We start from the raw sequence: 20,652 nt of genomic DNA, 5'->3' as shown, positions 1-20,652 counted from the left end.
AGTATATGAAAACTATTAAATGCAAGAATTTGAAAAGAGAAGAAAAAATATTTTGGGGGAGACACATTTTTAAAAAGAACCAAGTAGAATATCTAAAAATACAGATTATGGTCCTCTGTTCAGGTATTTCTGTGGGACATATTACGGGCCAAGCGCTGAATAGAAAACAAAACAAAACCCAAGGAACATACATTTAGTGGGTGGGAGACACCAACCAATCCAAACATAATATACCATGTTTCCCCGAAAATAAGACCTAGCCGGACCATCAGCTCTAATGCGTCTTTTAGAGCAAAAATTAATATAAGACCCGGTCTTATGTTAGCTAAGACCCGGTCTTTAGTAAAATAAGGTGGGTCTTATTAACTTTTGCTCCAAAAGACGCATTAGAGCTGATTGTCTGGCTAGGTCTTACTTTCCGGGAAACGGTATCAGGTGGTAATAATTACCATGAAGAGTAAATAAAGCATTTTAAGGGAGTGACAGAGTAATGATGAAAAGTGCTATGTTTTGGGTTGGTTTGTTATGCATTAGGGAAAGGCTCTCCGAGATCGAAAGAAGGGAGCAAACCATGTGCTATGGGGGAGAACGAGGAGGCTAAAATGACTGGGAAGTGTGTGATGGGCGGGCAGTAAGGAAATATGAAGTCAGACTGTGTGGGGCCTTACGGACTGTGGTCAAGACTCAGGATGCTATTCTGATGTACAAATGACCCCAACATTTAGTAACTTAAAACAGTGTTTTATTGTGCTCTTGGATTCTGTCGGCCAGGAATGAATTTAAATCAGGCAGGGCAATGATGGCTTTCTGCATCACAGTGTCTGGGGCTGCACTGGAGAAGATGCAAGAACTGGGAAGACGTGTTAGTGGGGCCCTGGAAGCATCTGAGGGCTCGTTCACTTAATTTCTGGTGCCCGGGCTGCGGTAACTCAGCCATCTGAAGGACTGCCATCTGAAGTGTCCACATGTGACCTCTCCCTGAAGCTTTGCTGGCCTTGGGTAGGTAGGTGTCCTTCTCAGGAAGCAGTTCAGGCCTCCAGCCTTCAGTGCTCCAGCAGATGAGGCAGAAGCTGCGTGGTTTTTATGACCCAGTGGCAGAAGTCAGCCGGCACTGCTTCTGCTGTCCTCTACTGCTTGAAGCAGGCACAGACCCGCCCCGCTTCCGCAAGAGGACATTGACCCCCACCTCTTGATGTGAAGAGTTTCAAAGAATATTGGGGGACATTGCAAACCACCACAGATGCCATTAAAGCATTTTGAGGAAAGGAGTTGAAATGATCTGACTTAAATCTTAGAAAGATCATTCTGGTTTCTGTATGGATCATAGACTGAAGAGGAGCATGCGTGGAAGCAGAGTTTAAAGAAGGATGTCAGTGGTCCAGGCAGGAGACGATGGCTTGGGCTGGACTAAGATGATGACGTGAACGTGGTGAGAAGGGGTCAGATTTAAAATCTACATGAAAGATAGTGCTGACAGTTGACAGGTGGAATGCGTGTCCGGTGTGAGGAAAAGGAACCAGGAATGACTCCAGAGTGTTTGGTTTTGAGCAGTTGGTTGCATGGTGGTGACGTTTACTGAGGTGGGTAGGAAACACTTGTGGAAGAGAAAGTTTTTATCTGTGGAGTTCAGGAATTCAGTTGTGGACATAATTTCATAAAATGTCTCTTAGACACCCAAATGGAGGTGTCAGGCAGCTGAATATAGAGAGAGAAGATTAGAGGAGAGATGAGGGCTCGGAACATACATTTGAGGATGAGCGTAGCGAGGCTATTCCAAGCCATGGGAATGGAGTAGAGGAGCTGATGTGGGGAGTGAGTGCAAATGAAGGAAAAGTGCAAGACTGAGCCCAAGGGCACTCCTGCAGTTAGAAGTTAGGACGATGAGAAGAAACTGGTCAAGGAGAGTAAGACCATATGGCCATGAAGACACACAGATGGCCAACAGATAACAGGAAAAGGCCCTCAACATCACTGATTGTCAGGGAAACGCAAATCAAAACCACAGTGAGACACCATCTCACACCCTGTCGGATGGCTGGTACCAAGAGGACAAGAAGTGAGGGCTGGGGAAAAGGGAGCCCTCCTGCACTGTTGGTGGGCTTGCAAATTGGTGCAGCCACTGTGGAAAACACTATGACGGTTCCTCAAAAATTAAAAATAAAACTACGATACGATCCAGTAATTCCTCTTCTGGGTATTTATCTGAAGGAAACGAAAATACTAACTGGAAAAGATGTGCCTGAGTTCTTTGCTGCAGTATTTACAGTAGCCAAGACATGCAAGCAACCTAAGTGTCCACGGTAGATGAATGGGTGAATACACAACAAACACACACGAATATTAGCCATAAAAAAGAAGGCTGTTTTGCCATTTGTGACAAAACGGATGGACCTTGAGGGCATTTATGCTAAGTGAAATAAGTCAGGAAGAAGCACAGAACAAGCAAGGTAGTACAATGAACAGAATACGGTAGAAATAAAACCAGATATATTAGTAATCGTGATAACTGGAAATGGACTAAACTAGCCCGCAGAAGAAACAGGTTATCTGACTGAATGGAAAAACAAATCCAGGTTGATACTGTCAGGAAGGCAGGGATGGTGAAGTGAAGAATGGAAAGAAACGTTCTAGGCAATACTAAGCAGAAAGTTGGTGTCCCGATACTAATAGCAGACAAAATCATCTTCGAGGCCGTAATCAGGGGAACTTTTTAGATACAAATAAGTACAAATTGTAAAGGAGAAGATTGGTAAACGAAGTTTAAAATGACTTGTTTTTGAAAGACATTTTGCCAGGTATGGTGTTCTAGGTTGTCAGGTTTTTTTCTTTCAGTATTTTAAAGATGTTGCTGTCTTCTCTTGTGCATTGTTTCCAACAAAAAATCTGACGTGTTGTTCTTATCTTCATATAACGTGTTACCACCCCCACCCCTTCCCCAGTGCTTTTAAGATTTTGTTGTAGTTTTGAGCCATTTCATTATGACATCCCTTGGTATAGTTTTCTTTGTTTCTTGAATTTCTTGGATTTGTATGTTTGTAGTTTTCATTGTTTATTCATTTTTGGCCATGATTTCTTCATATATTTTTTTGTCTACTCTCTCTCTCCATTCTTTGAGGGACGCCAGTTACCTGTGTATTAGGCAGCTTAAAGTTGTCCCTTAGTCCCCTGATGCTCTTCTTATTTATTTATTTTTTTGTTTGATTTTGGATGATTTTTTTTGCTGTGTCTTCTAGTTCACTAATCTTTTTTTTCTGTAATATCAAACGTGCTGTTAATAACGTCCATTGTATTTTTTAAACATCTTTATTGAGATATATTTCACATATCATAAAATCCACCCATTTAAGTGTACATTTCAGTGGTTATAGTATATTCATTCACAGAGTTGTGCAGCTATCACCACAATCTAAGATTAGAACATTCTCATCACCCAAAAAAGAAACCCTCTACCCTTTAGCAGTTATTCCCCATTTTGCCCAGCCCCTCAGACCTAGGTAACCACTAACCTACCTTCTGTTTCCATTCTATTCCAAACCTATTCTAGACTCTTCATATAAACGGAATCATACAATATATTGCCTTTTATGACCTGGCTTCCTTCGCTTAGCGTAATGTTTCAAGGTTCTTCTATGTTGTGACACATATCAGTGCTTTTACTTTTCATGAATGTAGAATATTCCACTGTATGGACATACACCACATTTGTTTATTCATCAGTTGATGGGCATTTGGGTTGTTTCCAATTTTGGCTATTGTGAATAATGCTGCTGCTACGAACATTCATATACAAATTTTTTCAGTTCTGTTGGGTAGATAGCTAGCAGTGGAATTGCTGGGTCATCCAGTAACTCTGTTTCACTTTGTGAGGAACTGCCAACTTCAGCTCTTTTCCATTTTCCATTCCCACCAGCAGTGTGTGGAAGATTCCAGTTTCTCATCATGCTCCTCAAAACTTGTATCTAGCTGGCTTTTTAAAAATTATAGCCATCTTTCTGCATTCTCAGGTCTGTGGTATTCTGTCATTTTTGAAATCTAGCTGATTTGTCTCTCAACACACTCACCTCCATCTCTTCTCTTCAGTTCAGGAACCTGCCTGGCTCCACCTCATTTCCCCCTCCCCACACCATGTTCTAGAAGCTCTCTTAAGGCAATAAACGAGGGTAGTTGTAGGACTCATCTCATTTGTTTCTTGTCCCTCTGGGATCACTGTCCTTTGTTGCCTGATGTCCATATCCAGTGTCTTGAAACCCTTGGTTCATGTATTTTGTTGGTTTTGTTGTTGTTGTTGTTGTTGTTACTTCAGGTGGGAGGGTAAATCCAGCCTGTGTACATCATCTTGGCTAGAAGTGGAAATGGCAGCATTGATTTAACATCTATTAGGTTGATGCAAAAGTAATTGCAGTTTTTGCAATTATTTTTAACCTTTTAAACAACAGTTACTTTTGTACCAACCTAATACAAACTGATGCCTAAATGTTGAACTAGAGGATGGATTATTAAATTGTGTATTTTGCTATGGAGTTCTACACACCAGTTAAAAAAAATGAACTAGAACGTTATGCATTTATCTGGGTAAATTTTAAATATTAAAAAATTAAATATTGATAAGCAAAATAAAAAAGGATGTGTATAAGAGCTACTTAAAAAATGTAATTTATAAAAACACAAACTATACTGTATTATTTATGGATATATATGAAATAAACTTATAAAAATATTCATGAGAATGATAATGTCTAATAATGCCTTTCTCTGGGAGGGAAGGAGGGAAGGTCGAGAATAGTTTGAGGGTGAAGTTATACAGGGTTATACAGGGTGCTTCAACTGTATCTGTAATGTTTAATTTCACTAAAAATAAATTTGGAAGCCACATATATGACAAATGACTAGTGTCTAGAATATGTAAAGAACTCTCAAGATTCAACAGTAAAAAACCAAACAATTCAGTTAGAACATGGGCAAAAAACTTGAACAGAAGTTTCACAAAAGAGGATTTACAGATGGCAATAAACACAGAACAATGGTCACATCGCCAGCCATTGGGGAGATGCGAACTAAAACCACAGTGAGGCATCACGATGCACCTGTCAGAATGGCTCAAGTGAAAAACAGTGACAACGGCAAATGCTAGTGAGGGAGGATATGGAGAAACTGGACTTTCTAAACATTGCTTGTGGGAATGGAGGGTGGTACACTACTCTGGAAAACAGACTGGCAGTTTCTTACAAAACTAAATATTCATTTGCCATATGACTCAGCAGTCACACTCTTGGGCATTTATCCCAGATAAACGAAAACTTACGTTCCTATAGAAATTTGTGAATGTTTGTAGCAGCTTTATTTGTTACAGCAGAAAACTAGAAACACCTCAGTTGTCCTTCAACAGGTGAGTAGATGTGCCTCATCCATATACGGCCCACGCATCCACTGTAAAAAGGAACAGACTTGGTACAGGCCACACAGGGTGGCTCTCAAGGGAGTTACACTGAGTGGAAAAACCAGTTCCAGAGTTGTATACTGTATATGATTCCAGTCATATAATAGTTTTGAAAAGACAGAAATTTAGATCTGGAAAACAGATTAGTGCTCACCAAAGTTTGGGGTGTGCTTGGGTGGCTGGGGATTGGGGAGGGAGATGGGGTCATAGAGGAGGAGCGTGGGGGGTCCTTAAGGTGATGGAACTGTTCTGTATGCTGACTGTGGTGGGTAGGTGAGCCTGCAGGTGTGATATTGTGGAGAACTGAATACACACGAATACAGGTAAACGGGGGCAATCGGAATAATAGCTGTAGATTGCATCCGTGTTAATGTCCTGCTCATGGTATCGTGATTGTTTGGCAGGAGGTTACTGTTGGGGGAAGGAAGCTAGGTAAAGGGTACATGGACTCTTTCTGTATTATTTCTTAAAACTTCATATGAACGTATAATTATCTCAAAATAAAAAACCAAATTAAAACATAAAATAGGGACAAGATATTAAGATTTGACCTTTGTTTTTTATCCTCTGTACTTACTTCCATGCTTGAACTATTTTATAATGAGGAGAACACGCAGTCCCTTCAATGTGTACAGCAATAAAACTCTCAGCTGTCCATTGCAGCCATTCGGAGGATGGGTCAGAGGGAGAGAAATCGGTAAGAAAAAATAGTGGAAACAAGAAATGAAAATATAGTGGAATCTTTAAGGAACAGAATAAACAAAACAAATAGACTCAGAGATATAGGGGGAAAAACTGCTGGTTGCTAGACGGGATGGGGGCATGGGGGAGAAGGTAAAGGGATTAGAAAGAGCAAATTAGTGGCCACAGTATCGTCACGGGGATGTGAAATACAGTATGAGGAATATAATCAACAGTGTTGTATAGATTATGTAGGTGCCAGGTGGGCACTGGACTTACCAGGGGGATCACTTCATAGGCTGTGTAGATGCCTGACCACTGCGCCGTACACCTGAGGCTGAAGTGGAATAACATTCAACGTCAGCTGTAATTATATATATATAGTCACGGGATGTGGAGTACAGCGTAGGGAATAGAGTCGGTGGAATTGTAACAGCTGTATACGATGTCAGAGGGGTAGTAGATTGGGGGGGTTTTCACTGTGTGAGGGGTGTAAATTTCTAGCTATTACATTGTTTTGTACACCTGAAACTAATAAAAAATAGTTTTTGCTTATTAATTTTCTGAGAAAGATGTATTTTTTTAACGCAAGTACTTTTATTGCTACTTAGAATTTTGAAACCAACATACTTTTTTAAAACTCATTTTTTATGTGTTAAAGAAATACTGTTTTGCTTTGTAAGGACTGCTTTGTCTTGTTCAGTATAAAAACTGAGAACTCCTCTTGAAGTAACATGGTTATTAAGACTATTGCTACTTTAAACTTTTAAAGTCATGTTTTATTATTATACGCTTACATTTCATCTTTTTTGAGGATTGGAGGATTTTTATCTTAGCTGACAATTTAAATTTCTGGTACTCCTCTGATGTGATAAGGTGAGAACAAGTACAAAGCACCTTGTACATTGCTTGGTAAATAGCAGGCAGGCAGTAGGTGAGAATCCATTTTGCTCACGCTCTCTCCCGCCACTCACTTCCCTCAGGCTCCCCTGAGGGTTTTTGCAGACTTGGATTTTGGTGTGGCAGCTAACAGAGTCGAAAACGTGGCAAGCGTGGGTCTAGAGCTGCGTTCCCACCTGGCCATTCTTACCTTTTACAACAGTCGACAGTACATGTGAAACTGGGCATGTTTTTACTGTAATTGTTAGACACAATTAACTACTCTCTCCTTGAAACTCTGCTTTGATGTGTTTACATGTCATGCTTTCCTAGTTTTTCCTTAGCTCTCTGACCAGCTAACCCTTAAATGTAGGTTTGGCATGGTTCTCTCTTTGGCCCTTTTCCTTCTGATTATATATACATCTTTTCCTGGGTTGTTTCACTCATCCTCATATATTACTTGAATTACCTCCTTTTCGTGTTCAAATATTTATCTCCAATTCTGGCCAGAGCTTGAGCTCTTTTGCTTGTGTGCCATGTATCCACCTTTCTATCGGACAGCTTCACCTTGATTTCACAGTGGCACTTCTAACAGTTTTCTGTTAGCATATTTTCAGTTAGGGAGCAGAAAACCCAGCTCGCACTGACGTAAGGGCATTTATTGGCCTATGTAACAAGAACCCAGAGACTAGCTTTAGGGTAGGTGGATCTGGTGGCGCAGCTGTATAATTAGCTCCCATCTCAGTGCCTGCTGCAATGAGCTGCCTTCCTCCTGGTCACAAGGTGGCTGCCAGCAGCAACACGCCAGGGCTGCATATTTTCTCCCTCACGCTCGGAGGAATTGTCTGGACTTGGTGACTTAGGTTTAAAAGTCAGGAAAAGTCGAGGATGATCTCCAGGCTTTAGCTTTTGCCTCTGGATGAGTTGGAGTCTCTTCACTGAAATACAAGGAAGAGAAGCAGAATATAGGAAGGCAGAGAAAATGCGTTGTGTGAACTTCCAGGCGTGTAGTTACCTGCGTGCACATCTATCTTCTATCCCAGTGAAGTTGTTTAAAGTCAGTTACCTAGTCTTTTTTTCACCTTTATTCTTAGCACCTAACCCGGAACTTGGCATATAGTATGTACTTAATATTTGGGGTTGTGGGGAATGCAGGGATGGATGGATGTGTGAGCACGTGACTGTACAACACTGCTTCCTAAGGTTGTCTCCCTCTGAGCAGGGAGATGTACTGAATCGTAAGTTTTTGACATGAACAGGACCAGCGCTGGAATTCTAGATTCACTATGTAAAGCTTTGCAGTCTTGGGATAGTTGATTTGACACTTTTTCCCACCTGTTAAAGTAGGGACAATACCTCTTAGTAATTTGTTGAGAAGAAGTTAAAGAAGAACACATGATAAAGTGCCTAGTAGCATGTTGGGCTTTTAAGTAGCTACTTAAGAAATGTTAGCTGTTACCACTGGTAGCCCAGAAGAAACCAGAAAGGTTGGCGAGGCTTTAAAAGACAACATACAACATTCATTTTACAGAATTTTTGTTTTGCTTCTTGTAGAGGAATTTTCGTGTGACAAGTTTACCTCGAATATTATTTTTACAGCTTTATTGGAGTATAATTTAAGTATGATTCAGTGATTTTATTTTTTTAGTAAATTTACAGAGTGTGCAGCTATCACCACAGTCCAGTTTTAGAATACTTCCGTCACCCTAAAAAGGTCGCTTGTGCCATTTTTAATCAGTCTCTGCTACACTGGATTTTTAAAAAAATTTTATTGTGGCAAAATGTATGTAGTACTTTCTAAGCGCCCATTTTTACAGATGAAATTGAGACTTGGGGAGGTAAAGTAACTTATTAAATATTTGTCCTTGTAAAAGTAAGTAGCAGTTTGAACCTATGTTTCTATGACTCAAAAATTTTTCTTTCCACTGCCTCATTGCTATTTCCTACCAGGAAAACAGCCCTGGATATAAAAGTGTTGCAGAAATTCTGCATTTAGATTTTGTTAGTGTAAAAAAACAAAGTGAGAAGGAAGGGAAAATAATAATTAGCTTGCCTTTAATAATTTTGCTGCCTGAGTAAATATTACCTCGTATCAGCCTAAGCACCTGAGTTCTTCATTCAGCAAAGCCCAGTATCTCATGATACTGAAGCTGGATCTGTATACAACAGGTCAGACAACAGTGGGCCCCTCTGATCCTTGCTGTGTCCAGACAACTGAGGCTTGCTGTCAGGTGCCTTTGTCTGATCATCTTTCTCATAGTTCTCCATTCGCAAGATGGGCCAATTTAAGACAGTGTGTGTGACCGGAGGACCTTACCATTCATGAGTCTTTTTCCAGGAGACAAATTTGATCTGAGAGTAAAACCAAAGTGTCTGACTTTGAGCATGCGTGCACAAAAAGCCAGTCACAGAAGAATGTTTTCTTTATGAGAGATATAGGCTCTTAATGGACCATCCAGGTGAGGGTGGTGTTTGGTTTCAGGAATCTATCCAGTAAAGACCTCAGCGACGAGGCAGTGTTTGTAGTTTCAGTTTCTAGGAAGATACAGGGAGGGTGGAAAGTTAACTTTGAACGTCCATGTGTATGTCTGTGATTCTTCGTACCTTTGCCACTCCTGCTCTTTCTCTGCGGACTGTGTAAGGGACTTACTCTGCTCTGACGCGTCGTTTTCTTTCCGCAGGATGGATAGAATGACAGAAGATGCTCTTCGCCTGAACCTGTTAAAGCGGAGCCTGGACCCTGCAGATGAGCGAGACGATGTCCTGGCCAAGCGGCTGAAAATGGAGGGGCACGAGGCCATGGAGCGCCTGAAAATGTTGGCACTGCTCAAACGGAAGGATTTGGCAAATCTTGAGGTGCCGCACGAGTTACCCACCAAGCAGGATGGCAGTGGCGTCAAGGGCTACGAAGAGAAGCTCAATGGGAACCTGCGGCCTCATGGAGACAGCAGGACGGCCGGACGGCCCGGCAAAGAGAACATCAGTGATGAGCCCGTGGACATGAGCGCCAGGCGGAGGTAGGGCCCGGCCCGCTGCCGCCAGCGACAGGGCTGCTCGCAGCCTAGGCCTGGGCAAGGGAACACATTCCCAGGAGGGGGTGTTTCTCATCCTAAACTTTCTTGAAAGAAGACATATCTGTGCCATCTGGCTTGACCCTGAATTCCTCTCATTCATTTCCTGTTGAAACCAGGTGCTTCAGACATGGCTTAGCACACAGAGAAGCAGCGTTCTCACCCGTAAGATAAAGTGGCCGTTTCTGGATAGAGGAGGCACGTAGAGCTGATACCCCAATTACAAGGGAGTTAATAGGCGCGTTCACTGTCATCTTAGGGCTAGATCATGCCAGGAGTTTTAGGATGTATTTATTGTGGAGTCCCAGCTTCTATTACATCAGAAAACATGGGCCCAGCTTTTCTTTTGTCAACAAGGAAATTATCTTCATGTGGTAATTCTGCATAATCTTGCTTCATTTGTGCCACTTTCCCCAACCCCCACATATGCATACACATTTGCTTGTGCATGTACAAGGTGTGATCAAACAATACGGTGAATGTTTAAATTAAAGAAATGATTACAGTAAAAGACACACTGCCATTAATCCCTCTCAAAATACTCCCCCTCACTTCAAACACACACACCCATCATTCTTGCCACTTTCTGGAGCAGTTCTGGAAGTCCTCTTCATGAGTGTCTTCAGTTGCTCTGTTGTGGCTGCCTCGATGTCCTGAATCATTTTGACTTTGGGGAAGAGCCAGAAGTCGCATGGTGCCAGATCTGGTGACTAAGGTGGATGAGGACACACCGTAATGCTTTTATTTGACAGAAATTGCCAAACCAGAAGCGATGTGTGACATGGAGCTTTTCTGTTGTGATCACAAAATACAGTGAATGCTGCTGCCGAGTGCCATCCAACGGAAAGGCAGGGATCTTCCACATGGGAAGCAGCACGTGGAACCTTAGTGACAGTGTGTGACAAGTTTCAACTTATTTGGTGCAGTCAGTCGGGTGTGAGCTACGGTTGAGAGAAGGTGTGTTTTAAAGTGTGCTGTAAATCGTCCTCCATCATGACAACACTCCATGTCACACATCACTTCTGGTACGGCAGTTTCTGTCAAAAACATTACAGTGTGTCCTCTTCCACCTGATTCACCGGATCTGACACCCTGTGACTTCTGGCCCTTCCCCAAAGTCAGAATGATTCAGGACATCGAGGCAGCCAGTTTCATGAGCAACTAAAGACACTCATGAAACAGGATTTCCAGAACTGCTCCAAAAAGGGGCAGGAATGATGGGATGAGAGTGTTTGAAGTGAGGGGAGGGTATTTTGAGGGGGATTAATGGCAATGTGTCTTTTACTGTAATAAATTTTTTTTATTTAAACATTCACCATATTGTTTGATCACACCTCGTACACTCATGCTTGTGTTTGCTCTCACGCACACAACACAAGCACACATGTTCACAGGCCTTTTTTCTGGTGTCTGTCAAAGTCGAGTACTTGGAACAGCGGAGCACACACTAAGAAGAGGTTCCTGGAACTGGCTGAGGGTAGAACCTGCCTCAACCGTGAATCCAGGATAGACAAACCTTAGTTTTAAGAACATTCAGTTTATTACGGTTCAGAAACAGCTGATAGGCGTGAGAAGGACTCTTCGCTGTTCAGTTGCTCTCCAGTGGACTTGGTCCTAGAATTTTTCCAAAGCAGGATCTTTAAGGAGCTGGACTGATGGAGAAAGAAGAAGAAAGGAGCAGTGGCTTCCTTTACCCACTTTTTAATGTTTACTGGCTAGTATTATCCTACGGTTAGCTTTTAAAAAAAAACAACAAAAAAAACCCAGTGAGGGAACATTGTTCTTGGTATAGCATTAAAATCCCTTAGGACATTTCAGATACATTCCCTAGTGGTCCTGGAAGAAGAAGAAAATCTTGAAAGCTGTAGGTGGTGTCGGCAGAATATTGTGAAAGTAGATTGATCCTTAGGTCCTTGGTGCAAAGGGAGTAGATGAATGAGATCACGCACCTGCAGCTCTCTTGCCCCAGAATTACCCTTTCCCTTTGGGGGTTAGTGACTCGTTCGGCTTTGTTGGGGAGGAAGAGGAGGAAAAATGTTAGGTGGAGTCCTCATGTCCCAAATTGGAACTGAAAATGCATTTTCATAGAAAAATTGTTACACAGTTTGGTAAAAGCTCATTAGTGCTATTGGAAGTGTGCAATATCACAGATAAATTCTGTGTTAAAGAGTCAGACTACCCTGAAAACCCTACCATTGCTTTTATTTTAGAGGGCTAAACTTTTGAAAGTTGATCCTCTAGAAACTGGGAGTTGTTTTTAAGGGTCACCAGGAAAAGAGGCTTTATGTAAACCATCTAGATCCCCATTCTACTTGGAAAAATAGGTCTATTGGCCCATTGTAGGTCCTCTTCTTCCCTTTCACCAGCTACACGGACAGTTATTTATTTCCACTCAGCTCCAAGCTTTTTATAAGAGGCATAAGATTGATAGACCGCTCAGAAAGAACAGCAGTGGCTTAGTTGATATGGATAAAAGGAGGAAAGAATTTAAAAGCAGAAAAAAGGAAGAGCTTCTGACATGATAGCTATATCATAGCCCAACTATCATTTCCCCCCCTCATTTGGGCAAGTTATATCTGTGAAATAAGGTATGGATGAAACCAGTACTGCTTATATTTTGGAATGCTAGAGAGAAACGGCAGTTTTCTTTCTGTTTTTACTACTGGGTTAAGGATTAGGCATTTTACAGCTTCTGGGGATCTGCCAGTCTGAGTCACAAGTGATGTCAGCAGCAAGTGCGGCTTTTAATAATGTCTAACAGGTAGCGTTTCATACTTAGGAACACCAAATATTGTAAGTCAGATGTATGTTAAGGAAAGTAGCCAAATAATTTCTATCCTTGGAAAGTTTGATAAATGTGGCCAGAATCCCAGATCAAAGTTTTAAAAAATCGATGAATTAAATTTGACTTGGGCTTAGTTTTACCTGTGCTGTCTATTTAATGTGGGTCTGATTATATCTGGGAATGAAATATCATTTAGGGTTGTTCTCAGATGCAGCTTCCGGAATAAAGGCCACACCAGAATCTCCATCCAGGTTTGTCTCTGCCTGTCCTGTTGCTGGGCACTCTCTACGCAGTAGGTGGCACTCATTTGAGCAAAGACGGATTCCTTAGCTTACAAGTAATCTGTGACCAGAGTGGTAAACATTAGGGAATCAAGTAGAAGGAGTAGAAATCTACCAGAACTCAAAATTGTTCCCCCATGTCAGTGGTAGGGATGGTGGGGGGATGAAGGGGTACGGAAATGGTGAAGTCACCTAAGAAATGAAATCAAATGCTTTATTTAGGCCTGACCATTCCTCTGGGAGCTTGAGGTTAGAGAATAAATGGTTCTTTTCTCCCTCTAGTGGCTTCTTTTTCTGTAACCCCACCTTCTCAGCCTGCTGTGACCAGTTATAAAGAAATTCAGATGGATTTAATAGCTCCAGGACAGTCTTTCTTATTATTCTGTCCCCTTCTTCTATTTCCTCAGCTAAATTTGGTTGATTTTCGCCCCTCACTTTTACCCTATTGAGAAATTGAATGCCTGTCCCAACCACCCAGGGTGCCTTGTTTAAAAGGTGCATGTGCCAACAGCAGCTGGGCTAAGAGGCCCTCAGAAGTGGTAAAGAGGCTCTCAGGAGTCACGATCTGTGCCTGTGAAGAGTTTGAGCTACATGTTTAAATAAGACCTAAAACACAGTGCTTTAGACCCACGTAGTCCAAGCTACTGTGAAGCTCTCAAGGAAGTAGGGTCTGGGAAGAAGACAACTTTGAGTTAAGAAATTAGAGGAGACTGAGTGTTGAACCCCAACATGATACATAGATGATGTGTTACAGAATTGTCTGCTTGAAACCTATGTAACTTTACTAACAGGGGTCACCCCAATACACTTTAATTTAAAAAATAAAGAAAAAAATTAGAGGAGATGAAGAGGATATGGTCACTGATTTGGGAACCTACGTCAATTAGAATTTCTAGGATTCTTGTTACCCAGGCCTTAAGCAGTGAGTGCCATTTTTTATCCTCTTAGAGTTGTTTACTAAACAGGCTCTGGAAAGCCAATGTGGAGGCATAGATTTCAAACTCATTTCTAAACAGTTTCTTTCGAGGGAAGGTGCTAAGTAGAACTCTGGCAAGTAGATGCAGATTCCGTATATTTAGTCCTGGAGTTTCAGTCCTCCAGAAGGCGGGAGACATTCTGCGTGGCACTGTCCATCCCCTCAAGCCCATGGCAGCAGGACCTTCTTGTGCCTTAACCCTGAACAAGAGAGACTCCCAGTGGAGTTGTCATATAACCTCCTTTCTTGTAAGTCCTCAGGTAGCCGGGACCAGGCTACTGGTCTAATGAGCTGCCTCCTTAGCAACAGATCACCTGTACCGGGGGTGGGCAGCTTAGGCTTTACTGCCTTTGCCCTCTTCCCGGGCCACTCTGGCCATTTTCTCCTGGAGCCCCTGCGTAACTAATGAGACAACCCAAAGCACAGTGAGCTGAAGGGAAAACACTTAGAATTTTGATGTTAGTGTGATAAGAGCACTCATCTCTTATTTCCATATCTGACACCAGTGTCTTTGTCGCCTCTGTGAGGAATTTAGATGGGAAACGTACTTTTACTGAGGTTTCAGCATCACATCTTGGTGTCTTCTTTATTCCAGGACTTGAGTTCTCTGCCTTCCCCTGGGTGAGTCGGGACAGACCTAAGCTCCCTTGGATTTCTTTGTCCAGTGTAGAAAAGTCGTTTCTTAAGCTTTTCTATGAACCTTCACAGTTGGTAATAACTTAATTTTTTCCTTGTCTAGTGAGCCAGATCGAGGAAGGCTAACTCCATCCCCCGACGTCATTGTTTTGTCTGATAACGAAGCTTCCAGTCCCCGTTCCAGCTCCCGAATGGAAGAAAGACTCAAAGCAGCCAACCTAGAGATGTTTAAGGTAAAGGAAGAAAGACAGATGGGGGCGGGGGGGTTCTTGGGCCTCCTCTTCTCTTTATTCTGTCGGAGTCCCAGTCTTTTCTTTATGGTTTACTTTTTGGATCTAAATAACTACCCATTGATGAAACTTTATCAGTAACTCTCAAGCTCAAGGGTGTGCTCTTCCAGAGGAACTGTTAGAATCCAGTGCAGAAGGTCGTTTGGAAAAGCGTATTCAATATAGTGTATCTTTGGAAAATGAAAACAAGACTTCATCATTCAAGTCACATGAAATAAACTCCTGGCTGGATGGATTCCTTCCCTGTTCTCCCAGGTTTCCGAATGTGGAGGGATGCCTAAATTTTTATCTGTACCTAGAGGAAACATGGCTGAAAAAGATTTAGAAACATTACTTTAAAGGAAGGAAATGTCTTTCTTTGGCCATTCTTATATTTTGCCAGGAATCTGGTTGATGAGCATTTGTGTGGTCTCGTTTCATTCTGTAAGCATTTTTTGAGTATAGCAAATCCTTCAATAGCATCGTTTTGTTCAGTGTCATTTCCTTACAGTGTTAATAAGGGGGGAAAAAAAACTTCCGTTTCCATCCGGGGCCAATGTCTATGTGGAGTTGGCATGTCCACCCCATGTCTGTGTGGGTTTTCTCCAGGGATTCCAGTTTCCTCCCACACCCCAAAGATGCACGCGTTAGGCTAAGAGGCGTGTATACACCGTCCCCTCTGAGTGGGTGTGGGTCCCACTGTCCAGAGATAGACTCCGGCCACGTGCAGCCCTAAAGTGGAATAAGCCAGTTGAAAATAATGGTCTTATTTGTTTGTATTAATCTTTCGTAAATGTATATGTAGCTCACATTTCTTTCAGTATTCAATATTAGAAGTGTTTTGGTATTTATTTAGAAGTTTTGTGATGCTTTTGTGACCAGAAATATGTCTTAAGAACTTAACTCTTGTTTATATCAATTAACCTGTGGCAAAATTGGCTTCATTCTATGTCATTTCACTTAAAGTCACAGTTTCCGAGAACGATTGATGACTTTAAGTGAGGACTTACTGTGCCTCCTGAATACCAGGCCCTGTGCCAGACCCCAAGGACACAAAGATAACAGTGCCATCAACACTTGTGCTTCTTGTGGAATATGAAGGTTTCAGACCTAAAAGAAGGGGTCATCTTATGAGACGGGACTCCGGGCACCTGCTGCCCTAGCTGACCGTCTCCATGTTTCCTTAGGGGAAGGGCATTGAGGAGCGGCAGCAGCTCATCAAGCAGCTGAGGGACGAGCTGCGGCTGGAAGAGGCCCGCCTGGTGCTGCTCAAGAAGCTGAGACAGAGTCAGCTGCAGAAGGAGAACGTGGTACAGAAGGTGAGACGCCCAGTGGTAAGGGGCTGGGGGAGGAGAGGAAACTGCCTGGAGAAGGGGCTGCTGGGGACGCGCAGCTGGGTGGCTTAACTCTTCTGTTGTTTCAGGGTTCTTAAGTCTAGGAGTAGCGAGTTTCTAATCTTCAGCCTTAATTGTGGAAACTTTGATTCTTTTTTCTCATGTTTCCTCCTGGTCAATAAGAGCTCACACTGACAAAGAATTTGAAAAGTCTAGAAAGTCTAGAAGTACACCAGATTTCTACCTCTGACTATTAGCCTTTTCCACTGTCTCATTTCCTCTTCTCTCTCCCAGACTCCAGTTGTACAGAATGCAGCATCTATTGTTCAGCCATCTCCTGCCCATGTGGGACAACAGGGCCTATCCAAGCTTCCCTCCCGGCCTGGGGCCCAAGGGGTCGAACCTCAGAATTTGAGAACATTACAGGTATGGGACCCATAGTGAGATCTCAGCGTCAAAGGGCCCTGTTTATCCTCTCTCTGTGATGGGGCTTCTGTGAAGATTCTAGAAGAACCCAGCTATGACAGAGGGGTTATCACTACAGATAGTCCTGTTGGTCCTTTATGGCATGATGCAGTCTGCAAGAGAAGGATGAATAACCCTCATCTCGCCAGTGTGGTTTTTCTTATCTAGAGAGTGTTTCCAGCTTAGCCCTTTTCTTATAGGGTCAGATAGCTTAGACCAAAAACAGCCCGGGGATTCCAAGCCATTCATAGGGTTACAGCGACGGTAGAGTGATCTCGTAGATCATTAGACAAAATTACTAAGTCTGACTGTGTTTCTGTGTTTCTACTTAGCTATGTATTATAGGCAATGCTTTCTCTTTAGCATTTTGAGGGGCATTTACCACTTAGGACTAGTTCTTTTCCTCTTCTTCCCCTTCAGGGTCACAGTGTTATCCGTTCAGCGACCAATACCACCCTCCCACACATGCTGATGTCTCAACGTGTGATTGCACCAAACCCAGCCCAGCTACAGGGCCAGCGGGGCCCGCCTAAGCCTGGCCTCGTCCGCACCACAACACCCAATATGAATCCCGCCATCAATTACCAGCCGGTAAGAACAGCCCTGAGTGGAAACAAAGAAATCCTTTATTTGCTTTCCCTGTTGAAAGGACCGTAGATTTGACAGTTTCGGACAAAGAGATGCTCTAGGACAACAGGCTAACTTTGGTGGAGCTTGGACAGCTGTCCCCGAAGTCGAAGCATTGAGAATTCTAGGAAAGTAGCAGTGGGAAGAGAGGTTGCACAGCAGACAGCAGTGAGCTAAATCTGCCCAGAAGAAAGCGATCGAGGGTCCTAGGGAATAAGAAGTAACAGATGTGTGACAACAGGCAGCCCCGATCTTTATTTTTCCCTTAGCAGTTTCAGCTCAGAGCTGCTAGCATCCTCCTTTCCTACATGCTGGAGTTTGTTCCCTTACAGGGAAGACGTGAAGACGTTGCACACCTCCTGTTTCTGTCTGAGTTTGGGGACACTCAGCAGTGCAGACTAGGATCAAACAGTTTTCTGCTGCCAAAGCCAAGAATCAGTCCTTCCCACACTCCCCCACTGACCCCACACTCCCTCTGTTTCAGCAGTCAAGTTCTTCTGTCCCCTGTCAGCGCACGACGTCCTCTGCCATCTATATGAACCTTGCCTCCCACATCCAGCCAGGGACCGTGAACAGAGTGTCCTCACCACTTCCTAGCCCCGGCGCCATGACCGACGCAGCCAACTCGCAGGCTGCGGCCAAACTTGCTCTTCGCAAACAGCTGGAAAAGACGCTCCTGGAGATTCCACCCCCCAAACCTCCTGCCCCCTTGCTGCACTTCCTGCCCAGTGCAGCCAATAGCGAGTTCATCTACATGGTGGGCTTGGAAGAGGTCGTGCAGAGCGTCATCGACAGCCAAGGTAGGCCGTGTCTCCTGGTCCATCTTCGTAGCTTAGCAAGAGCTTGGCAGGCCTGATTGCTTGATGGCAGAGCATCGCAGGGCACAGGTCCTAGTAAACACCTCTCCTTAGGTGGCCACACTGCCCCTCACTTCTTACCCAGAGGCTGCCTGGGAGCAGCATATCAGCAGAGCTGTGTATCTTCTGTGTGTCTTCGGCTTAATATTTTTATTGTGAATTTTGTATATCTTGTATAGTTTTTGCAGGATATTGTTTAGTTTTTTAAAAATGGTACTTAGCATGATGCATGCAAAATTTGATGACTAGGACACTTATTTTTAATGTCAGTGTTTATGGGGCGTTGTGCTGCACTGTTGTATTCATTCCCTGCCGTTGGCGTGAACTTGTAGGTGAGAAAATAGACATTATATTATGACTACGTAAAAGCTTGTAAACCAGCACTGCACCAGACAACGAAGTATTAGCAGCATACAGTCTGAACTACCAGAAGTTACTGTGCCTGAATTTCCAAACGTACGGACTTAGGGGAACACCTGACAGTAAAGTGCCGAAAGGGCTCGGTATTGGCTAGAAACAGATCCCAACGTGAATAATTTAGACACTGATAACTCAGATTATTAACATGTGTGACAAGAATGAGTGTGGTCTGAGGTGGAGATGCCAGGAAGCTAAAGTATTGGCTGAGTCAGGCGGAGTCCTTGAACTCTGAATTGACACTTACTCTCTTCTCATTGTAACACAATAGGAAATCAGAAAACGTGGGTTCTTGTCCCAGCTTTGTCAGTTAGGAGCTGTGTTTCTTAGACTTAGTTTCCTCATTTGTAAATGGGGATGGTACTCTCCAAATTCACTAAAGTAATGTTGTCACAATCAAAGGAAATAAAAGGCTTTTATAAGCTATAGAGGGTTCTTTTTGTAATACAGCAGAATAAACTCCAGGAAAAACATTCATTTGGTGAAGAGAAACGAGAGAGGGAGGAAATGTGAAACCGCTGACTATTCTTTTTGTTGGCATCTAGGCAAAAGCTGTGCCTCCCTTCTGCGGGTCGAACCCTTTGTTTGTGCCCAGTGCCGCACAGACTTCACCCCTCACTGGAAGCAGGAGAAGAATGGGAAGATTCTCTGTGAGCAGTGCATGACCTCCAACCAGAAGAAGGCGCTGAAGGCCGAGCACACCAACCGGCTGAAGAACGCTTTTGTTAAAGCCCTACAGCAGGAGCAGGTCAGCAGTCGGACTTCTCCCCAGCTGCTTCCAGGGGGGCTTTGCCCAGAAGGTGGTTCCCTGTAGCTCAGAGGAGTGTGTGTGATCCCACAGTCCTGGGGAGCTCGGCTTCTAGAACCTGGAGGCTCGGTTCCGGTGTCTTCCTCCTTACCATTCTGTCCTTCCCGGTTCTGTGTGATTGTTTCTGATTGGGTAAAAGCACACTGAGTGCTACATAGTGGCCGAAGTTAGGGGAGAGCGACAGAGGGCTTGATACGCTTGGCTTTTCCCGAATAGCACTGAAGAAATCCTTCTACTCTCGGCCTCATTTCCTCCTCAAACAAACAGATTTGGATGGAGGGGTTTGTATTTGCATTAGAAATCTCTTTGAGAGAAGGAATTATCTGCAGTCCACCTATGACAGAAATGACAAAGAAAAGGGTAGAAGCCTCAGTAACTCCTTAGCCTGAATGACACAGGTAGCTCATCGACTCCCCAGGTCTCTCGCCCACGTCTGAGCGCTCCCTTCCCTGGAGAGAGGGACTCCTTAGCCAGCGAAGCATGTTGGCTGCTTGTGACAGAGCTCTTAAAGCACCTACCCCACCAAACCCTTTTGCCTTTCCCATATCCTTGCAACTAGCTGGCAACATTAGAGGCAAGACGACCTCTAGGTTTTCTGGTTAGGAAATTGGGTCCTGTCCTGCCCACCCTGACCTGATGACTCCCAACAGGAAATTGAGCAGCGACTACAGCAGCAGGCAGCCCTCTCCCCCACTACGGCGCCCGCTGTGTCCAGTGTCAGTAAACAGGAGACCATAATGAGACATCACACGCTTCGACAGGTGAGCATTTCTCTCGAAGGTTTGTCAGCCATTTATCCCAACTTGGTTTTTCTCCTGCGGGAAGTCACCCCACCCTTCTGCCTCCCGTGACCCTGCTGCCCCTAAACCTTCCTCACGGCAGAGTCGTGATACACTGTCTCCTCGTCACTGCAGGCTCCACAGCCCCAGAGCAGCCTCCAGCGCGGCATCCCCACCTCTGCCCGGTCCATGCTTTCCAACTTTGCACAGGCCCCCCAGCTGTCTGTGCCAGGGGGCCTCCTCGGCATGCCAGGTAAGAAGGGCGAGGCAGACGCGCTTCTGTAGTAGCCCCTCTAGGTGAATCGTCCTTTTCTTTTGTTTCATGCTTTCTTTAGGTCCTGCTCCTCTCA

At 43.7% G+C, this 20,652-nt stretch overlaps 1 protein-coding gene across 3 annotated transcripts in view; it reads left to right on the top strand.

Annotated features, from left to right (window-relative positions):
- Window positions 1-20,652, top strand: part of GATAD2B (GATA zinc finger domain containing 2B) — a 74,258-nt gene that overhangs the window by 47,550 nt on the left and 6,056 nt on the right. For 2 of the 3 annotated variants that reach the window (XM_074318829.2, XM_074318830.2), the window contains 9 exons: window positions 9,679-10,014; window positions 14,850-14,979; window positions 16,203-16,334; window positions 16,644-16,775; window positions 17,235-17,405; window positions 17,926-18,241; window positions 19,261-19,463; window positions 20,174-20,284; window positions 20,438-20,555. In XM_074318829.2, the coding sequence (XP_074174930.1) occupies window positions 9,680-10,014; window positions 14,850-14,979; window positions 16,203-16,334; window positions 16,644-16,775; window positions 17,235-17,405; window positions 17,926-18,241; window positions 19,261-19,463; window positions 20,174-20,284; window positions 20,438-20,555 (1,648 nt within the window). In that variant the 5' untranslated portion in view covers window position 9,679. Of the gene's footprint in view, window positions 1-9,678; window positions 10,015-14,849; window positions 14,980-16,202; window positions 16,335-16,643; window positions 16,776-17,234; window positions 17,406-17,925; window positions 18,242-19,260; window positions 19,464-20,173; window positions 20,285-20,437; window positions 20,556-20,652 lie in introns of those variants that run through there. The other variant, XM_074318831.2, reaches the window with a different exon arrangement.

This window comes from Rhinolophus sinicus, chromosome 7 (genome assembly GCF_057876585.1).
Source record: "Rhinolophus sinicus isolate RSI-liver-muscle chromosome 7, RSI-T2T, whole genome shotgun sequence".
NCBI lineage: Eukaryota > Metazoa > Chordata > Mammalia > Chiroptera > Rhinolophidae > Rhinolophus > Rhinolophus sinicus.
Note: the sequence above shows the minus strand (reverse complement) of the source record. Positions and strands in the feature narration are given on the sequence as shown.